Here is a 22516-nt window from a genome sequence, read left to right as displayed (position 1 = left end):
TAAAATATGGGCCAAAGACATGAAGAGGCACTTCACCAAAGAGCATTTATGGGTGGCAAACAAACACATAAAAAGATGTTCAACTTTATGAGTCATTAGGAAAATGCAAGTTAAAAATACAATGAAATACCACTACACGCACAAGAGAATGACAAAAAAATTTAAACACGAAAAATGTTTTGCATAGATGTGGACCAACTAGAGCTCTCAAATATTGCTGGGGGAATGCAAAATGGTACAGCCACATTAGAAAATAGTTTAGGAGTTTCTTATAAAATTAAACATATACTTCTATATGACCCAGAATCCTACTCCTGGATGTTTACCTTATGGAAATGAAAACTTAAGTTCACACAAAAACCTCTACATAAATGTTTACAGCAGTTCAATTCACAGTGATCAAAACCTAAAAATAACATAAATGTCTTACAATAGACATTTGGGTAGATAAACTGTGCTGCATGCATGCAATGGAATTCTCCTCAGCAAAAAGAAGAGAGGAGGAGGAGAATGAGGAGGAGGAGGAGAGGAAGAAGAGGAAGAGAAAGAAGAGGAAAAGGAAGAGGAGGAAGAAGAAGAAGAAGAAGAAGAAGAAGAAGAAGAAGAAGGAGAAGGAGAAGGAGAAGGAGAAGGAGAAGGAGAAGGGAGAAGGAGAAGGAGAAGGAGAAGGAGAAGGAGAAGGAGAAGGGAGAAGGAGAAGAGAAGGAGAAGGAGAAGGAGAAGGAGAAGGAGAAGGAGGGAGAAGGCATGAGAAGAGAAGGGAGAAGGAGAAGGAGAAGGATAGGCAGAAGGAGAAGGAGAAGGAGAAGGAGAAGGAGAAGGAGAAGGAGGAAGGAGAAGGAGAAGGAGAAGGAGAAGGAGAAGTGGAAGGAGAAGGAGAAGGAGAAGAAGAAGGAGAAGCAGCAGCAGCAGCAGCTGCAGCAAACTGTTGTTGACGCAACAACTTGGATGAACCTCAAGGGCATGATGCTGAGTAAAAGAAGTCAGCCTCAGTAAGTTACACATTGTACGATTCCATTTACACGGTGGCATTCTCAAAAAGCAACACTGTAGTGACAGACAACAGAGCCGGCCTGTATTCTCTGGGCTATTCATTTGAACATTCAGGACACGCAACAATCAAGAGTGGAAAGAACTTAAACTTTACATTTATATAAGCCCGTGTTAGAATCTAAGCTCTCAGATTTGCTATCTGATTTCGTGCTTCTATGAGCCCAGTTTCCTCGTCAGTAAAATAACAGGAGACTATTGTGAAAGAAAAAACTTTTTTTTAATTATCATGACTTCTTTTAGTGTACAGTTTTGTGAACGTCAGAGCAGATATACTTTCATGAAACCACCACCACTATTGGGATACACAACCATCTCATCGCCTCCCCAAACTCCCTCGTGCTATCCTTTTATAGTCACGTCTCCACACCCTCCAACCCCTGTGAAGAAGAACTTCAGGTCTGAGGATGGAGGGAGAAAGAAAAGAATGAAAGGGAAGAGAAAAGGATAAGGAGGGAGAGAAGGAGAGGGAGGGAGAAGAACGGGGCCAGGGACAGGGAGAGAGGAATTTCCTAACTGTGGTACGCATTAATATACAATGGAGATACGAGGTTATTTATATCTCTCTCCTTTACGGCATGATACATTCTCTCTATTCTTAAGATGCATTACCACCCTTCACACCTCCCCCAGATGCCAACCCAGTCTCTGTGAACAACCTGGCTCCTTCCCTCCTCCCCCCAAAAACTGAAGGACTTGGTCCTGATTTTCTCCCTCTACCCCTCCCCCAAGTATGGTCAGACAGCACCACTGTCTAACCTAAATGATATGTGAGGGTTGGCCCTACCCTGGACTGTCAATACTGTACACCACCTGTCCTGTCAGTCTCACATAACTTGCCACTTCACGCTATCCCAACGGCCTTACCAAAATCATCTCTGCAGCTGGGTAACATCTGCCATTTAACAAAGGAATTTCCTTGCAACCAAATATGTAGGATATGGAGAAAAGACTAGACAAATGAGACACCCTTATAAGGCCTCCACATAATACAGCAATCCTGGCAGGAGGAGGAAATCAGGCCATTCTAGAGCTATTTACGAGATAAGTTACTCCCAGTCCAGGAACTGCGTCCTGACAGCTTGGCCCACAGGAAGCAGGAATGAAGACTGTGAGGAGCAGAGCTGAGCCCACAAGCACTAACTCCACCACTGACAACAACCACACACTAAACAGGCATCATGTCAAGCCCTGAAATGGAAATAACAGTTGTTGTCTCATCTGTCTCTCCTGCAGCCCATCCAGAAAAGATGAGATCATCATGGCTACAATGTTAACTCCGAGGTGCAGAAGAGGACGGCCCAAGGATGAGGCCAGCCTCACTGACGCTGAGAGAGACAAGGGGAGTGGTAGCATCACAGGGTTTTTGGGAGAAACTGTCCATGTGAAAGGACTTTGCCTAAACTCATGAGAAGGGGCATCCTAGAACTTCCCCTTCTCTAATACTGGCTTATTGCAAGAATGCTAAATGGAAACTAGAAATATCAGAAAGAAACTCCAAAAAAGCAAGATTTGGGGGAGTGGGGTTTCTTGCTTAAAAGCCTAGGACACAAATGAGGACACATAGCTATGAGGAATCTTACCCCCAATTCAAAACTTGGGGCATCAACCAGGACCTCTCCATTCACCATTTCTCTGGATACCCTGTCCACTGAAAGAACTGTGCAGAGTACAGTAGTTCAAAAAGGAACTATTGTGTTAGGAGATCAGAAAAGAGTATAGTAAAATAAATTGGCTTATATCCCTGCAAATTACAGATGTCGGATGTAAACTAGGAGCTGTTAAATTTAGACTTTAAATTTGGAAAAACTTGGTCATTTGGAAACATCAACTATCAGAAATAGGCAGAGCTTGTTGCAAGAGGAAGCACAGACTGCCCTCTAGGCTGCGTCAGAAAAATATGGCCTATACCATAAAGCAGAGGTCCCCAACCCCCAGGCCATGGACCGGTACTGGTCCATGGCCTATTAGGAACCAGGCCACACAGCAGGAGGTGAGCAGCGGGCGAGCAAGTGAAGTTTTATCTGTATTTGCAGCCACTCCCCAACGTTAGCATCACCGCCTCAGCTCCACCTCAGATCATCAGGCATTAGATTCTTATAGGAGCACTGGTCCCTGGTGCAAAAAAGGTTGGGGGCCACTGCCATAAAGGATGTACTGGTCTTGCTCCACTGCACTGCTGTCTCAATCTGATACAAAATGGCACAAGCCTGTGCCATCAGTTGTCCCTTGTCCCTTCAACATTTATAAAAGTTTAGACATGTCGTATCTCTACATGGAAACTTGAAGGTTAAGACAACTTTTATGCACATGCTCAATCAAAAAAAAAAACATAGCTATTACTCACAAAACAAAGAAACAACCTGGCAGCCTAAAGTTAAATAAATGGAAACAAGATGCTGTCCGAAGCAGGGAATAACTGAAGCTTGTAAATTGATCTATAATATTTTAGGGGAATTTAGAGAAAGTATAATATTCCTTGCACAAACAAATGCATAGTCTCGATGAGGACACATCCATCATTCACCCATCAAATGGTTATATGGCAGCACAAGGTATAACATGATTAAAGGAATAAAATCAACATTTATTAAGGACCAGCCATGTGGCATTTTACATTTAGCACCATATTTAATTCTCCAGAAACCCTGTTTCACATCACTCTTCATATTTTATAGATGCAGTAACTAAAGCTGAGAACTTAAGAAACTGTCCTAAGTCAGACAGATAGTAAAGTGGCAGTAGCGGGATTTAAGCTTACCCCATCTAACTGCAAAGCCCAGTTGCATGCCTCAAATGTCAAAGTGAATAATGGCACAGGTAATAAATGTTTCAGGAACTCAGAGAAGGGATGATCCCTCTGCATTATAGCGGCTAAGGAATGAATCACTGCCATCATTAAAATGTCAGTGCCTTCACATCAAGCTCAATCCTTTCTTTCCCGCTAAATGTGAATCCTAAACGAGACTCCATCCAACCTCTGCTTCAAGTATCTCCAGCAACCAGGAAATCACCTCCCCTGACCACACATTCATGTTGTAACAACCTGATTATTGGCAAATTCTTCTTCATACAGAGTCGACATCTGTTTGCCACCATGCCATAGCATCCGATCCAGGAGCTACCTCGCCAGAAACAATGTCTGAACTACAGCACAGGACCGTTCAGCAAAGATTTCACCGCCTGTCGGCTTGGCTCAGGCACTGTAGGCACCATCTGAACAAAAACTAATTCCTCCCACAAAAGCCAGATCCCTTTGCTCCTCACTCTCACCAGAAATATTAATTCCACATGATGTCTACTCCCTCAAGTCATCTCTTCTAAATCAAATTTTATACTCGTTCATGTGATTGGCTGAGTCTCGGTCACATGGCCCTCAATGCAAGAGAATCCGGGAGAGGAAGACTGTGAACTCTACCTTAGGAAGGCAAGAGTCATAAGAAGTGGGCATTCCCTTAACACGGGCACTCAAAAGACACCAACGATCTGCCACGTACATGGCAAATGTCCACTACAATCCATCATTTGGCTGCCCACTATCTTTTGTAAAAGGAAGATGAGGCTTAACTCTCCCCGGAACTGAAATAACCCAATCTCATCTGTTACTGCTTTCGACTCCGAGAATGGGATGTCTAGGTGATGCCCATTCCACCTCTAAGTTAGTCACATTCCCAAACAGGTATTTTATAAACTGTAGACTAAACTGTAAACTTCACCACCAACAACATACCACATATAAAATAGCAGAAGGCAGAAAAGAGAGAAACAGGAAATCTGTTAAAATATGCAAATACACACATCACAGAGCAAGGAAGGAAATATAAGCAGATAGTTCAGTCCTCATTTCTGAAATTGGTCACCTGACTGGAGCTGGAGCTGTCCCTATTCCATCCTCTTGCCTTCGGCCAGTGCAAGTGAAATAAAACTTGAGACTTGGTGGATGTGAACCTTAATGATGTTGTGGGACTATCATCCTTGCCCTGGACTACCTACCTCTTCGCTTCTCATTATATGAGTGAAAACGGATGTCCTTCATTTGTTTACACCTCTGCTTTTTGGTCCAACTGGTGCAGGGCTACAGGACAGGCCTTCTCCAGCTGTAGATTCTCCTCTATTCTGCTGATGGTAGAATGCAGAGTATGGTTGCCAGCTTTAGCAAATAAAAAGACAGAACTCCCAGTTAAATTTGAATTTCAGATAGACGATTTATTTTAATATGTCTCATTCGGTATTGGAATATGCTTATATTAAAAAATGACTTGTTGTTCATCCGAAACACAAATTTAACTGGGCATTCTGTATTTTAAACTGGCAATTCCAGAGAGTGAAAGAATTAGCGCAAGGCTCCTCAGACATTAGGAATATGTGTAAACGTTCTATTCAGAGAGGATAAGAGCTGAAGGCAGCAGAGGATCCAGCCAATATATACTAATGAATGAGTCACCCCATTTACAAGCCTAAGCTGAAACTAAGGGCATGGTAGAATGGTTTGAGGAAGGTATCTGTTCCCTGTGCTTCCCCATCTCCAAACTAAATGCCTTATAAATCCCCCAGAGAAAGGACACTCCACCGTGTCACCCCTACTCTTCCCTGGACTCCCTGCTTCTCCAAGTCTGGGGGAAACAACAGATATTTGCTTGAAACCCAATTATGATAGTTATGAGTTGTGTGATCTTGGTCACATTAATGTGTCTGAGTCTCAACTCTCCATTTGTAAAGTGACAGTAATGGTATTTCCCAAGGTTATTATGGGGGTGGGGGAAGGGAACCTCAGATACTGACAACCGTGTGTACGTACTCTACCTCAGCAAAACGAGCTCGATTCTTAACATGAGAGCAGGAAACCTCAGCACCCCAAGAGAAATCATCCTTCCACATCTACCTCCCCATTGGCAGGTCTCGGCCTCCTTTCGGTGGTAGAGCAGAAAGGGCTCTTGATTTGTGCCTGCTCTTAAGTGGGTTGCTGCTCACATTTTAACATGGAATGGAATGGGATGGAATGGAATGGAATGGAATGGAAACTAACCGAGAACACTGTATCTCATGAGGATAAACATTGTTTCCTCAAACTTTTGAGTCATTTGTATGCGTGTATGTTTGTGCTCACATACTCACACATATATGTGTATGTGCATTTCCTCCTGTGGTCTATAGCCATAAAGGAGCATATGCTCAGTGAATGCTCAGCGTAACAAATCTCCCCCACTCATGTTCCTGATAGGCCTTTAACAAACTGCCCTAACTGGAATAGACGTGATCCCCGCCACCCCCAGCTCCAGACAAGGCACCATGGTGGAGAGTTCATCCTGCAAGCCAGGACTTCAGAGTTCAGGCCTCAACTTCACCTCTAGCAAAACAAAGAGCACCTCTGGGAGAACTATTCATCAAAAGACAGGTCTTCCTCTCCCGCTGCTGTTCTTTCTCCTGTGCTCCAGAGCTGAAACCGGTGAGTCTCAGGGTCCTTATTCTGGAAGCTGCAGGATCAGCTCCTAAAACAAAGTGAGTCAATATAGCTGAGTCTTAAACAGGAGCACAGTATCTCTCTCTCTTCTCTCAAGAATCCAGCATGAAGTTTCCACTTGGGATGTGCCCACCCATTCTCTGTAGCCTATGGGAGTTCCCAGAAATAAGGAACCCCGTACTGATTGGGAAGAAGCCCAGAGGAGTTGGGAGAAAAAGGGGTATCTCCTCCAATATGTGTGCGCATGTACATAAAGTCCTATGTCCTCTTCCTCTTCTGAGCTTTGGGCTACACATTACCTTATATTTTGGCTATTTTGGGACACAGTCCATGGGCTGTGGAGAAAGTCAAGCCAGGAACCTGGAGAGCTTGTCTTGCATGGTGACAGAGGAGGGTTGAGGCAGGGGCAGAAGGGGAGTAGGGGAAATCTGAGGTAAAAATGTCATCTGAGGCCAGGTGGCTATTGTGCCTGAAAGAAGGGATGAAAATTTATAGAGGATGTTGTGGCTAGAGAAAGCAAATAATAGGGACACCTGAGAGAAGATGGCAGAATATAGGATGAGGATGTGATTCAAGAGAAGCCTCTCTCAACTTTAACCCAGCTCGTGAGTTTTCTGAAGAGATTGCTGATGCCCTGGAGTTGTCTGTTCCAGGGGAGATCATCAAGGGCACAGAGTGCAAGCCTCACTCCCGACCTTACATGGCCCACCTGGATGTTGTCACTTCCCAGAATAACCTGAAGAGTTGTGGAGGTTTCCTGATAAGACAGAACTCTGTGCTGACAGCCGCTCACTGTGAGGGAAGGTGAGACAACAGGGTCCTGTTTGTCTCCAAATGGGAGGTAAATATCCAGGGTAGCAACCAGGACACAAATGCAGGGGGGCCTGAGTAGGGGCTTCTGGACCTGGGTCACCTTAACGAGAAGCAAGACTTGGGCTTAATGAAATTGTTCCCATAATTGAATCCTACAGAAGAACAGGAGGCTCCATCCAAGCATCCCTCCTCTATAAGTAGATCCCTCTCCCCAAATACAACACAAGATGCATGACTCACTCTCCAGAGCCCCACCCAGTTCTCTAGGTCCTTTCCTTTATGCCCTATTCAAGAACACTGGCCTTTAGTCCTCAGGATCCTGAACCTGTCCTTTCCATGGGAGGCAGAGAATAGAGTCCACCTGAGACCCCATCACTTCCCCTTCTCTCTGATATCTCTTGCTCCAGAGAGCTGGCCCTCACATAGGGCTCCCTGAATTAGAAAGTGCTAACCCTGTCCCCTGGGTCCTCCATGGTTTGCTCAGTCCCTAGCTGTTTCCAAGGGTCTTTGAAATTATCTCTGTTCCTTGGGAAAACTTCCTTGAGTAAAATTTAAGCCCCCCCAAATGCCACAGAGGTCCAAGAAAAGGGGAGTGGGTAGGGTCCTGTGACCTAGTGAGAGACTCCAGTCCACTTTTCTCAGAATGGCACATCGCAGGAGAAACCCCAAGCTGTCGCTGTTTCTCCTTGACCTTCCTTCTCCCTCACAACAGGTCTATAATTGTCACCCTTGGGGCCCACAACATTACAGAGAAAGAAGACACATGGCAGAAGCTTAAGGTCATAAAACAATTCCCTCATCCAAAATTCGATTACACTCTTACTCATCATGACATCATGTTACTAAAGGTGACAACATCTTTCTTCCCCCTCTTCACTATCTGTTTTCTAAGGCTTTTCATTCAGATCCCTATTGCCCTGAAATTTCCCCAACCTGCCTCTGGACTGTACCCACCTCCAACTCACCCCTCTGGACATTGCTCTAATGTGAAGCGATTTGTGCTGTCCCTCCCTGACTGCCTCCAACTGCATCATAATCCATTTCTAGCACTGATAACTCCTCATTCCCTTCACAGTTGAAGGAGAAAGCCAACCGGACCCTGGCTGTTGGGGACACTCCCCCTTCCATCACAATTCAACTTCATCCTACCTAGGAGAATGTGCCAGGTGGCTGGCTGGGGAATAACAGAAATGGACAAATCAGGCTCCGACACTCTGCAAGAGGTGAAGCTGAGACTCATGGATCCCAAGGCCTGCAGACACTTCAAAATGTTTGAACACAATCTCCAGCTGTGTATGGGCAATCCTAGGAAGACAAAATCTGCATCTAAAGTAATCCTTAGACTAGAGTTCTTCTCCACAAATCACTCTTCAGGGTCCAGACATCTCTTAAAAGAGGATGGGGTCAGAAAATTGTCAGGCAATGCCAGGGTTTGAAGTCATAGGACTGAAGAAACTGGAATTGTCCTTCTGAGGATCTATTCTCCCTTAGCCCTGTGCAGTCTCTGACCATCCCTCTCAGTCTGCTAAATAGGATACAAGGGGTGACAAGAAGGAAAGGAAGAAGAGGCATCAGACTAAGATGTATAACCCCATGAGGAGCCAGGACTCCTGGGTCTGACCCTAGGTCAGACTTTGATTCAGAGTTGGGACCCACAAGCATGAGTGAATGATTTCCCTGGCTCACCTTCTGTTCATTCTCATTCTCTCTCTGTCTCTCTCTCTCTCTGTCTCTCTCTCTGTCTCTGTCTCTGTCTCTTTGTCTCTGTCTCTTTTGTCTCTCTTCTCTGTCTCTCTCTCTCTGTCTCTCTGTCTCTCTGTCTTCTCTCTCTCTCTCTCTCTCTCTCTCTCTCTTTCTTTCTCCACCTACTCCTACACACACACAGGGAGACTCAGGGGGCCCTCTTCTGTGTGTTGGGGTGGCCCATGGCATTTTCTTCTATGGACGGAAGGATGTAAAACTCCCTGTTGTCTTCACCTGGATCTCCCACTACCGGTCCTGGATCAATGAGGTTCTGAAGGAGAACTAACCCCAGTGCCTGGGCCAGCCTGAAAGGAAATATGAATCTGGACCTGAGTAGGTTCTCTGTGTCATGCGCTCTGGAGCTGTCTCTGGTTCCTGCTGAGGTCCTGCCACATCCCTGGACTTCAAGAAGTTTTCTCCAGGTCACAAAACTCTCAGTAAACCTCAATAAAGACTGAGGTTCCAGACAGCAGTGTGTGTCTCCTCCCTCGTCTGCTCTCTTCTCCTAGCACATAGCAAACTGATGCCCAGCCCAGGCAGCCTATAAGCTTTGAAAGAGGTAGGTCTATGGGTGTGTGTGACAGATGGGGGGGGGGCAATGGAGCGGGGAATAATGAAGAAAAAATAAGGAAAGAAAGAAGAGAAAGGGATTCCCCGGAGAGGCAGAATCCATATTTCCAACTTGTTTAAGAAATTACACCTTGCCTTAATTATCAACCCTATACCAATTCAGATTTATATTTAGTAATATTCAGAATCACTAAAAACATTTTGAATTGCAAACAAGACGTACAATGTTTATAGCATCCCTGACCTCTCCCCAGCTGATGTCAGTAGCAACATCCTCTCTCCACCACCAAGGTGTGACAACCAAAAACATCTCCAGGAATTGCTAGATGTCCTCCAGGTGGGGCAAGAATCACCCTCAGTTGAGGGCCGAGGGTTATATAGATACAGAAAAGGGTTATACAGGATACAGAAAAGGCAGTTGGTACCACACAGGGCCCTCCTCCCAGTCGACCAAGATAGATAAGAAAAGATCTACCATATGTGGAGCTTTAATCTGAGAGGCAGATTTCCTCTCACTCATTGCTGCAAAACAGATAGCTGGAGCATATAAAAGGAGGGTTGCATTACAAGTTCTGCACAGCAACACCCCCCCGCCACAAAGGGCTGCACCCAAACCAGCAGGAAGTTGAAAGCCTAGAGCCTGCTCAGCACAAACACTTGCCAGTTGAGAGACTGGCTGAAGGAGCGAAAACAGGGCAGGACAGGGACAGACACAACAAGAGCCTGCAGCTGATAGCACTCCTCGCTTCTGAGGGTATGGTGAATCCCTTCCATCAAGTGAACTCTTTCTAGGAAGCTGTCTTTGAGAAATAATCAGAGATATGCACAAAGATTCATGAATAAAGATTTTAACCTCGGCATTTTTAATAATAAAAAGACTGAAATCCTAGCCATGGAATAAAGTTTAATAATAAATTCATCTGATTGAATATTTTGAATTCAAAGTTTATTTTCAAAAACATTTAATGGTGTGCGAAAATTCCAAATAATGTAATGCTTTTTAAAACAATAAGTGTTGGCGTAGATGTGGAGAAAAGGGAACCCTCATACCCTGTTGGTGGGATTGCAAATTGGTACAGCCACTATGGAAAACAGTCTGGAGGTTTCTCAAAAAATTAAAAATCATCTACCTTTTGACCCAGCAGTTGCACTTCTGGGTATTTATCCAAAGAAAACCAAAACAATAATTTGTAAAGATCTATGCATCGCTATGTTCATGGAAGCAAAATTTATAATAGCCAAGATATGGAAGCAACCTAAATGTCCATCAACAGATGACTGGTTAAAGAGGTTATTGTTCATATATGCAATTCAATATTACTCAGTTATAAAAAAAATGAAATCCTACCATTTGCAACAATATGGATGGACCTAGAGGTTATTATGCTGAGTGAAATTAGTCAGAGAAAGATAAATACCATAGGATTTCACTTATATGTGGAACCTAAAGAACAAAAAAAAACTAATCAAAAACAGTCTCACAAATATAAAGGACCATCTGGTGATGGCAAGATGGGAGGGGAGTTGAGGGACTGGGAGAAAGAGGTGAAGGATTAAAGAAGTATAAATTAGTAGTTGACAGATGGTCACAGGGATGGGGAGTATGGCATAGAGAATGTAGTTAGCATTAATGTAATGGCTAGGTGGAGAGCCAGAGGAGAGAAGAAGCAATTAGGGGGATAGTTTTATAAACTATATAAATGTCTAACCAATGTACTGTATACTTGAAACGAATAACAAAATGAAATTTAAAAATAATCTCCATATAGCAGAATCTCAATTTTGTAAATATATATTTTATGTATGCACAGGGAAAAAAACCAGAGAGCACATAAACCAGAAAGACTTTCCCAGAAGGCTGTGGAACCAGAGCACGTAGGATCCAGATCCCTAGGACAGAAAGTACAGGAGAAACCCATGACCCTTCAGACCCTGGGCTGGGGGAAGCACTCATGGAAGCCACTATAAGGAGACCCCCAAACTGGACACTGCCAAGCCCTGCCACTCACGGCCTAATGCCCTGATTCAGCCCATGGCAGTGACCCCATCAAACAAGCTCCATGTGGGCCAATAGTCAGGAAAGATATGGGCATCCAGTGGTAGAGATTTGATTCTGAGGTTGTAGGGTTGTTGCCTATTGCTTGCTCCCATCTGGCTGGTATTATTCACCAGAAGCAAGGACTTGCGTGACGTTCATCCCTCAGCACCAGAGGCTTCACCCAATCCATTGGAAGGGCACATCCCAGGCCTGCCCAGTACACCCACTGACCTAGCTGAGTCCCCTAAGCTAAAGAAAGAGAAAGAAGCTAACACTGCTCAAATCAAACCACATTGTCTGAGTGCTGACTATGTGCCAAGACAGAGTTGTGCGTGTAACGCAAGGGGAGGGATCTGTTTCATTATGAGGGCTCTAAGGCAGGATTCTTTTCCCTAGGAAGACTCTGGAATTTTCCTCTTCTCACTGTGACTGCATGTCCCATCTCAGTCCCCTAGGCCAGAGAGAGATGTAGTAGAAGCTAACATCTCTGATTTGTGCCCAGATTATATGATTTGTGGTTAAGGTCATTATTTTCTAAGTCTATGTTTTTTGTTAAATGATGAAAGGCTTTTGTCCTTACCCAATCTTTCAGTACATTCAAGTTATTCGGAGAGTTTGAGTACTTCGAGTTTTTTGGTTTGGCTTTGTTACATTGCTTTAGGGCACCAAATCAAACAAAATGGCTCCCCAGAAGAGGAGTTGGCTGCATTACTTTGGGTTCATTTCCTCATCAATATTTTCATCATTAGGCAGGGGTAGCCAAGGAGCTAATATCTTTGCTCATTTTCATGATGCTTTTCCTGATGAAAATCTTCTGATTTTCATCTCACACATGATCTTATCTTTGCTGCACCTGCTGGCTCTCAAAAGTGCAGCACGACCAACTGCAAGTTTTCCATTATCACCCCCACCTCCAGACTGTGAAGCAATCTTGTCAACCTGTTCTCTGGGCATTTATCCTCAAAGAGTCTGTCTGTCAGGTCCCAGCAGCAAGAGATGGCACAATCACATAGGAGAATTTAGGTAAGTTGAGTGGAGCATTTGTTTGCAAAGGGGACAGGGTTACAAGAAACCAATAGGGAGTAGTGACACACCCCAGAGCTGGCAAGAGTGAGAAGCCACCACTGTCCCTTCGTCATGAAGGGGCCTGGTGAAGGAGTGGTTACTAGAACCCAGAAAAAGGGTTGAGGTTCTGCTTCCACTAACTCTACCTGTAGCTGCATGACACAGCATCTATGGGCTATGATAGAGGAAGGACTCACAAGCAACCCGTGGTCTGTCACAGAGGGATTGTGTGAATAAATTCCACCATTCCACTCTTCCCTTGCTCCATAACTCCCACAGTGCTTCTCTGGCCAATACCCACTGAAAGCCAGAAGATGTGGGGGCTTTTAAGCAGCCCAGAACAGGGCCCCAGAACAGGATAGAGGGTGGATCTGCCTACATTCAACCCCCCAGAGAACCGTTCGTAGAATCCTGTGGCCTGTTCTTCCTCTCATGTCTTTATTTCAAAGTCCTAAAGTCACATACCATTCTATTCACAGCAGGATCCTCAACTCTTCCTCTTCAAGGACAGAAGGAAAAGGAAAAGGTCATATCACTGAGGCTTAGATAGTCTCAGCCTTTGCTAACATAGTTTTCAGTACAGGAGAGGTAACAGTGCCAGGAAGGCTATTATTGTGATTGACTTCTACATGGGAGGCAAGAAGGGCTACTTTTTTAAGGTAAACCCCTCAAGAGGCAGAATTCTTGACCTAGGTGACAGAGGCCACCAAGGGGTCTGGAGCCAGAAAAACATCTTTTGACCACTCAGTAACAACTAACTCCTAACACTCCCACCATTCCATCACAGAGAGAGTACCCACTCCCATGCCAGGAAATATAGGGTGACACTAATCAAAGTTCATCCAACAGCTTTGGGAGAACAAAGTGTTTAACATCTCTTCTGCCTTGTGTTTTGCCCTCTTTGTCCAGCAGTTTCTCTACTCCCTCACTGCCTCGTCTGCATCTGAGAGAACTGCTTACCTCAGTTCTTCTCACTACACTTGCTCTAACCTTCAGGAAATATTATTCCAATCATTTGCCAAAGGAACCTACAAAATACCCAGCACTTTTGGGGGGGAGCTTTTGTGTATGGGATATGAGCGGCTACTAATAGTTGGGGGCCCAAAATGCAATAGTGGCCCATCTGTTAGAGTTGAGACTTAGCAGATGCCAAGTGACAGAGTCTTTGCCTACATCCATCTCACAGTGGGTCATTTGAGTCCTTGACCCCCATTCTGTTGTCAATTTCCTGGTCCCTGCGTGCATACTTGGAATGTACATACAGTATTCAGAAGCTGACAGACTCTCATAATGATTCTCTGATTTCTAAAGTAAGGTCCATTTTGGTAGAAAAGCCTGTGTAGCTGCCTCCCCACCTCTAGCCAAAATGGTAACTCAGAAACAATGCAACATCCTAGGTGAAATGGCTTAGTTTAGTGGTACCCTCAAAGACGTAAAGCATGTAGGAACGGTGCCCTGGAAAGCCAGATCTACCATGACAGCTGACAGTGGACTACCATAAACTATAGCCCAATTGCTGTTGCTGTTTTGCATGTCATGTCTTTGCAACCTAATAGGACAGCAACCTAAAGCAGCAGGCATGCTTGCCAAGGGGTAGAGCAGGAAGGTAGAATAGATGCTAGAGGAGAAAGATAACTTCTAATAATGACCCCAGGACCAATTGCAACAATAGGGATTGTAGCTGTCTCTATAAAGGCGTTTTTTAAATATGATTAACATTTAAATCGGTAGACTTTGAGTAAACCTCCATAATGCAAGTAGACCTCGTCCAATCAGTTGAAGGCCTTAAGAGCAAAGACTGAGGTTTCCTGAAACAGAAGAAATTATCAAGACTGCAACATAGTAACCCTGCCTGAGTTTCCAGCCTGTTGCCCTATGGAATTAAGATTCAAGACTGCAGCATTACTCCTACTTGAACTCCAGCCTGCCAGCTTCTCTATATATCTATATATCTATATCTATGTATATATACATACTTTGTTGTTGTTATTGTTGTTGTTTTGTTCTTGTTGTTTTTGTTGTTGTTGTAGTCGGAAATGACCACTACCTTGAAGAATCAGCCCAGATGAAATTAACTGACTGCAGGGCATGAGTGGATCAGATCATTTCAGAGGGAGGAGGGTAGCTGATACTGTTAGTGTCCTGTCCATATTCCATCACGGCTCACTGAAGTGAGCCTCTCCAGAAGGCTTCTTACTCCAATCATCCACAACTCTCTCCCTAAGAGCTTTCTCCAGTTGTAGGAGCATGCTCAGCCAGTGTACACGGCAGACCAGAAATGCTCACTAAAGTGGCTTCAACCCATGATGGATGGGAACCGCTTGGTAATATTGTTCTGGTGGGACAACTCTGAGACATGTCTATCACCATCTCCCAAGAGTCTCAGGTGAGTTGAAGTTCCACTTACCCACGGTGGCAATCTGTTCATTAACACGCCCTGTATTCTCTTTCCTTCTTCCTTTCTCTACTTCACTTCTCCACTTCTCTGTTGATGCTTCCAGGAATCATCACAGATAAACTACTTACACTCAAATCTTCGTATCAAGATCTGTTTCCGGTGGAATCCAATCTAAGCTACTCTCAGACTTCAGGATTTATTTAAAACTGCTATAATTAGTACAATGTGATGTTGATACAAAGGCAATCAGTTAGAGCAATGAAAGGTAATAGAGCCCAGAAACAGACACATTCGTCCGTGGACACTCGGTTTATGGTGAAAAAAGAACTATAAAGCAGTGGGAAAGAACAGTCATCTCAGTACACATTGCTGGGCCAAGTGAATATCCATGGAGAAAGATGAAATTTGACCCCTAGCTCACAAATACAAAAATCAATTCCAGGTGATTCACACATGAGAAGTAAAACAATAAAAATTCTAGGTGATGTGACAGGAAAGTATCATTATTACTTTGGGGTTTAGAAAGATTTCTTCAAGGCACAGAAAAATCACTAACCATAAAGCAAGTTTCTCAACCTTGCACTATTGACATTTTGAGCCTGATAAACTTTTGTTGTGGAGGACTGTCCTGGGCATTGTAGGATATTTAACAGCATCCTGGCCTCTACCCATTAGATGCCAGAAGCACAACCACCATCATCCTAGTTATGACAACCAAAAATGTCTCTAAGACATTGCCAAATGTTCCCTGGGAGAATGACTGCCAGAATTAGAGGAAATAAACAGAATTTGACTCTCAGATAAACAGCAACAACAAAAATGGTCTAAGTATGTCCCAAATGTTACCTGGAAAACTTATATTAATTTTTTTTATTGTTTATCTGGTATTTGTACTTAACTAGGTACGATGTATGTTATCTCATAACCCTACCTAGGGAGCAAAATCACCCCAGTTGAGAACTACTGTCTTAAAGGAAAAATGATTTGATAAATTGGACTACAAGAAGGACTTCTAGTCATCAAAAGACATCTTTAAAGAGTGAAAAGGCAAGCCACAGAGTGAAGGATGATCCTTGTATCACATATACCAACAAAAGGTTCATATGCAGAATTTATAAATAATGCCTATCCCTCAATAAGAAAAAAATCAGACAACTTAATAAAAACACAGACAAGAGACTTCAATAGGAAATTCACAAAATAAGATATCCAAATTGCTAATAAACATATGAAGGCTACCCAACCTCATTAGTAATAAGAAAAAATAAAATTAAAACCACAATACAATACTACTATACACTCACCAGAATGGCTTTAAAAAACAATTGATAATATCATGTATTGGCCAGGAGGGTGACAGGAACTCTCAAACATGGCAGGAGGGACTGTAAATTGACTCAATCACCTTAAAAAACTAAAAATGCATATATCCTATGACCTATGAATTCCACTCCTAGGAATACATCCAAAAGAAATATCTGTATCATAAAGCATAAACAAGAACGCTCATAACAATCTGATATTTGGAAACAACATGAAAGTCCATCAAGAGTAGAATGAATAAACATATTGGTGGTTTGGTAACACCACATGGGCTACTACCCTCAATAAAAGTTAACCACTGTTACATTCAATAACATCAATGAATCTCACAAGCATAATGTTGAGAAGAGAAAAAAAAAAAGCCAGACTTAAAAGACCTATTGCGTCAGTCCATTTATATAGAGTTCAGAAGCAGACAAAACTAATCTATGGTGTTAAAAGTCAAGATAGTAGTTACTACCTTTGGTGAGGATGGAGGAAGAAGGAATGAAGACGAGGCTTTTGGCTGGGCAATAGGGGGCTTCTGAAAGGCTGATACATTCTGTTCCTGGCTAGGGTCGTGCTGACATGGATATATTCACTCTATGATAACTCAGTGAGTTACATTAGTGTTACACTGCAATTAAAAGTTTAGGGTTTTTTGTTAAGTTGATTTTTAGTCCCCCTAAGTTTTTTGGTTATCTCTTTTCCATCTAAACCTTGCTATTCAGTGACTTTTCTTTTTTAACTCACCCAGCCAATTTTATTATACTTTAAAAAGGCATATTTTTACCTGTAGCGCCTCTTTGATTATGCTGATTAATCACCAAGAAGAATTTCTTTTAAGTGCCTGGAAACCTTAATCTAGAAATTTTATCCCTTCATTTACAGAGTTCTTATGGGTTCTTGCTTTTAATATTCGATTTTTCAATTTTTTAATAACTAATTTTCCTATTTTATCTCAGTTATCTCCCTTCTTCCGTAAGAATGTTAGATTTAATTGGGTGTGACTGCTATTACTGAAGGAATTACAGCTAACACCTGGCCTGGTTTATGTTGCAGTTTATTTCTACATCCCAAAATCTTAAGTAAAAACATCACCTCTAATTTCCACCCTAATAAGGCATTTTCCACCCTTTGTTTCCTCAAGTAGTATAGTTCGTATTAAATTAACAGCTTCTCTAACCTCACTTTTTACTCTTCGGACAAGTCAGGTGATCCACAATAGCGAGGGCTCCACTTTTTTATATTCATGTTCCATTCTCTCATCCATTCAACCTTGAGTAATAAAACTATACTTTACTTCTCACAACCTCATCCACTCATTCAAGAATTCTCAAAAGGGATGTCAAATAGTTCTAGAAGGCCAATGAATAAATAAGTTTCATTTACTTGGCGATGATCTGTCCTCTAAAGCAACCTCCAAGAGTATACTGTGTCATAAAATCAGTGAACACTTTATTAAATGTGAAAGTGATTCTGAAAATCGCACGAGAATGTTATTTCCCTCCACAGACATGATGTGAGTTTTTACTTTAAGATTATTTATGTCTTCCTCACATACAGGGCCACTTCATTCTCATCTGCTTAACCTATCCTTCTTTTACTGTGGAATTATGTCACATCGATCATCTTCCCATTAAGTCTCTGCTGATCAGATAAGAACTCATAAGCTGCTCATATGCCACTAAAGGTTGCAAATTCTCTGTTTAATCATTCATGACCCAGCAATGAAACAAAACCATTTCTCTGACCTAGCTTGGCTTGGCTTTTCCTGCATCTATTTGCTACACCGTTGGCCAGGGGAAAAATGAACCCAGGAAAAGCCTCCTGGTGGCCATTTTTACAGCCCAGAGCCAGAACACTGACAACCATCTGCAGCCTGCAGCTCTCCTGTTGAGTGGATAGGAAACGGAATTTCTGGGCTAGTGAGGCCTCTGGTGGTGCAAAAAGAGCCGCTCAAGCTGAACATTCCTCTTCAGCCTGACCAAAGACTAATCAATCTCTCTCTCTCTCTCTCTGGAAGGCAAGGCAGAGCAAGGCGCGCGCGCGCTTCTCCCGCCTTTCTATCTCTCTATCTCTATCTCCCTCAAGAACAGAAAAAAATGGGACTGATGCTGGAGGTGAGAAAGTATCAACTCCTGAGTAAGGCCCTACTGGGAATAGATGTCTGGATAGGGGTCTGATTGGAGAGGGTGGCATCTAGAAGTCTTCGCAGAGCGGAAAGAAGAGAAGGTATGGCCCCAGGACAAGAGCTGGCATCTCCACAGAGGGCAAAGCTCAGGGAACATTGCTTTTATTGCCACAAACCCCAGGGTTGGAGGAAACTATCTTAAAAAGGAATGGCAGGGGGTTCTAGGAACCTTTATCTGTTGTGTCTCCATATTAGGATTCTGGTTGGTTCATTGGTGGGTTCTACCACATTTGAATCAGAAACCATGTGAAATGATACTGTGCATAGCATTTGGCAAGTAACATTTCAGAACCTGAGAGAAGTTACAAAAATCTGCCCAAACAAAATGAAGCATGGGGCATTCACACAGTTAGAGGTAGCATGGGGGAAGGGCAGAGGCTCCTGTCACCAAGGGCAGAGGCTCCTGTCACCAGCAAACTCTGCATCCTGCCCTGCATCAGTCCATGCTAAGGTGAGAGCTAGGATCCCTCCCAGAGTCCTGGCTTCCTGAACTGCCCAGAGATGATGGCCTGACCAGCCAGATGGACTCTGCTCAGCCATTTTACTGTATCAGGAAGCAGCTGTAGGGCAACAGTCCCATTTCAATGAATGAAATCTTTGCAACTGCTGCAGACTCAGGAAGGACTCTTTACTTTTTGAAGGGCAAACCAGCTACACCTGCCTCTACACCCAGATGTGTGGACAGAAATTTCTCATGTCTTATTGTCTGGCTCAGATTGGAATGTTTTAACTGCTAAAGTGTCAGATGGACTGTGAGAGCTACAAATAGTTTAACTAGTTCAACTGTTAAAGGAGAGGTTGAAGAGGAAGAAGTTGACCCACCCACTCCAAGAACCCAGTAGAAGAAAGGCTTTAAGGCATTTGAGGGGAAGCTGAGTACATTTGGGCAGAGCCTGCTCTCTCTACCAGCCTCCCTTCCTTTTCTCTGCAGTATAAAGGAAAAATTAGACAAGCCTTAGCTTTGAATCTCAAAATAAAGTTCTTTTATTCTATATCTAAATAATACCTTGGAAAGTAGGAGATTCACTTGCAAGAGCAAGATTTTGTTGAGATAAGAAAGTATTTAAGTGATCCAACAAGATGGATCTTGAAATTCTGAGCATAGAATCTGTTCTATAATCGAGAAGTAAGAAAAAATAGGCTATAACATCAGAGCAGGTGCCCATCATACAGCATCTCCTGGGCTTGGGGGAAGAGTTAAAAGAGATCTGGAAAGAACAAAACTAGATTATAAATGCTGCCTGTGTTCTATGAGAAGGAACCCAGCTAGGGAGGTAGGGATTGTTGTTCAACCCAGAGAAGCTGAAGGGGTATCTGAAAATAGCAGGACTGTGCCACAATTCCCAGGCATAGTCAAGAGACTGAAGCTTCTCAGAGAAGCCATAATTGCCAACAGAGCTTGTAGTGTTTTTAAAATATGTCCACAAATTCTTTTACACTCCTCCCTTCAAAAGTTAGAACCAAATTCCCCTCCCCTTGGACTTAGTGAGTCACTCTAACAAATAGGTTATAGTAAAAGTGACTCTATGTAACTTCTGAGACTGGGTTGGTCATTAAGAGCACTAAGGCTTCCTCCTCATTCTCACTTTCTTAGATCACTCACTCCAAGGAAGCCAGCTGCCATGTCATAAGAACACTCAAGAAGCCCTGTGAAGAGTTCCGCATGGCAAGAAATTGAGGTTTTCTACCAACAACCAGCAAGGAATGAGGTCCCCTACCAACAGCCATGTGAGCGAGCCATCTTGGCAAAAGATTCTCCAAATCTTCAGATGACTGCAGTCCTAAGTGTAATCTTGACCTCATGAGGGACCATGAGCCATAACCACCTAAGCTGCTTCCAGATTCCTAACCCACAGAAATCATATAAGAAATATTGTTGTTTCAGTCCACTAAGTTTTGAGATAATTTGTTAATAGCAACATATAATTAACAGTGCTAGATTGCAGCAAGGTGCCTGGGCAGTAAGGACTGTGGCAGATAAGCAAGAGAGGAATATGAGGAGAGACTAACCGTGGCCCACGAATTCCATGCTATTGCCAGAAGACAATCCAAGTGCTCCTTGGTGCCCTAGGGAACACAGTGTCTGCTTTAATATCTCTTCTTTATCATTGTTTTTAGTTTTATTATATGGCTAAATATAGATTTTTTTATTTATTCTACTTGAGATTTACTTTGCTTACTGAATCTGAGTATTCCTATCTTTCATTAATTTGGGAAAATAATCAGCTATTATCTCTTCAAACATTTTCTGTCCCCTTCTCTGTCTCTTCTAGGGATGCCAAACAGAAATCTCCCACTTTATCTTCTTCGTCTTTTACAACCTTTCATATTTTCTACCTCTTTTCCTCTGTGCTGCATTCTGGGAAATTTCTTCACATTTAGTTAATCCTCTCTTAACCAATAATAAATCTATTTCCTGCTGCTTAAACTCAATGAATTTTTAAATTCAGTCATTATATTTTTAATTTTTAGGAGTTCAAATTGGTTATCAATTCTGCTGGAATTTTTTTGATAGTATCTTGTCTCTTTTTCATGTTTTTAGTGCCTCCTCCTTTAAATATTTTAGAGTTGGTAGTTTTATATTCTATATCTCATAATTTTAATACCTGAAATTTTTTGGTCACACACTGCTGCATATTGTTTCTGACTCCTCCTCAGAGTGGCTTGTTTCCTTGTGTGTTTTGTAATTTTGGATTGTGTGCTCATGCTTGGTAGGATTTTATCTTTTGGGATCCTGTGAAACCTAGGGAGAATTTATGCTTGCTCCTATCTGGATCACTTAACTTAAATTCTTGGCTTAGCGCTTCCTAAACCAAGCAGGTAACAATGAATTCAACTCCAAAACTTCATATGGGCAAGACGATATACATAAAAAAAAATCAGAAAAGTGGTTTTTTAAAAAAATCAATCCTAGCTGAGAACCGAGCCTATAGAAACAGGTTTCCTAGTCATGTTCTTTGATACTAACTGGGCTTTTTTAAGTTCACTTTTTCCCTGATGACATAGCCCATCAAAGACTTTCTGCAGGCTTCTCAGTCCCAATCTTGCTTAGGTCCCGGGCATCAACTCTTGTCACCCAGGGCTCTAGGTTACTGAGACTGACAACCAACCACAAAGTAACCTTAGTCCCAAGGCACACTTTGTTTTCCGTCTCTGGGGATTTCCTTTATTTTCTAGCTAACTTGGCAATGCATTTAAGTGAAGATGTGTTAAATTTTATACAGCATATCCAGAAACTTTGCAATAGGAGTTTTATTAGAATATATAGGCCACCGTAGTGTTCCTTCCACATGTTCTTAAGAGATCATTCCTTCCACATGTTCTTAAGAGATCATTCTTTTGCAATATGTAAAACAATTTGGAAAGGGGAGACAATCAGAAGCAGGAAAACCTATTAGAAAACTACTGCAGAAATTTAGACAAGAATTTAGATAATAGCTAGAAGGAGAGTGGTGGTGGCAGAGACAGAAAGAAAAAGATAGAACTGGACGATATTTAGTAAGTAAAAACAGGGTTTCAGACATTCAAGAACCGACATCTAGTGGAATATTTTTATAGGAGCCAGGAGCTCAGAGGAGAGATTCAAGTTGCCCAGGAGATTTAGGAAGTCTTTAAAAAATTGGTAACTTAATTTGCTGACGTGGGTGCTTGGGAGAAAGTGAAGCAGGAAGAGATGAAGGTCTTGGGACCCAGCTTTGACGAACACCAACAATCTAAAACCTTAGAGGAGGCGGAGCGAGCAACAGAGACTGTAAAAGGCTAGGAGAAAAACCCAGAGGAGAGAGTGGCTTTCACTGAGGCCAAGAGATGAGCATTTACAAAGGGAGGGAGGAGTCAGCAAGTGTCCAAGGATACAGAGGTCAAAAAAAATGAAAAATAGGC

General features: G+C 42.7%; 1 protein-coding gene across 1 annotated transcript; it reads left to right on the top strand.

Annotated features, from left to right (window-relative positions):
• Positions 1-7930: 7930 nt before the first annotated feature.
• On the top strand, positions 7931-9353 carry LOC120608539 (chymase-like). The gene is given in 4 exon segments (XM_039870423.1): positions 7931-8172; positions 8400-8432; positions 8434-8655; positions 9210-9353. Coding segments are annotated over 4 exon segments (411 nt in total). The 5' UTR covers positions 7931-8160.
• The last annotated feature ends 13163 nt before the right edge of the window (positions 9354-22516 follow it).

The sequence above is a fragment of the Pteropus medius genome, unplaced genomic scaffold (genome assembly GCF_902729225.1).
Source record: "Pteropus medius unplaced genomic scaffold, Ma_sr-lr_union100, whole genome shotgun sequence".
NCBI classification, from domain to species: domain Eukaryota; kingdom Metazoa; phylum Chordata; class Mammalia; order Chiroptera; family Pteropodidae; genus Pteropus; species Pteropus medius.
Note: the sequence above shows the minus strand (reverse complement) of the source record. Positions and strands in the feature narration are given on the sequence as shown.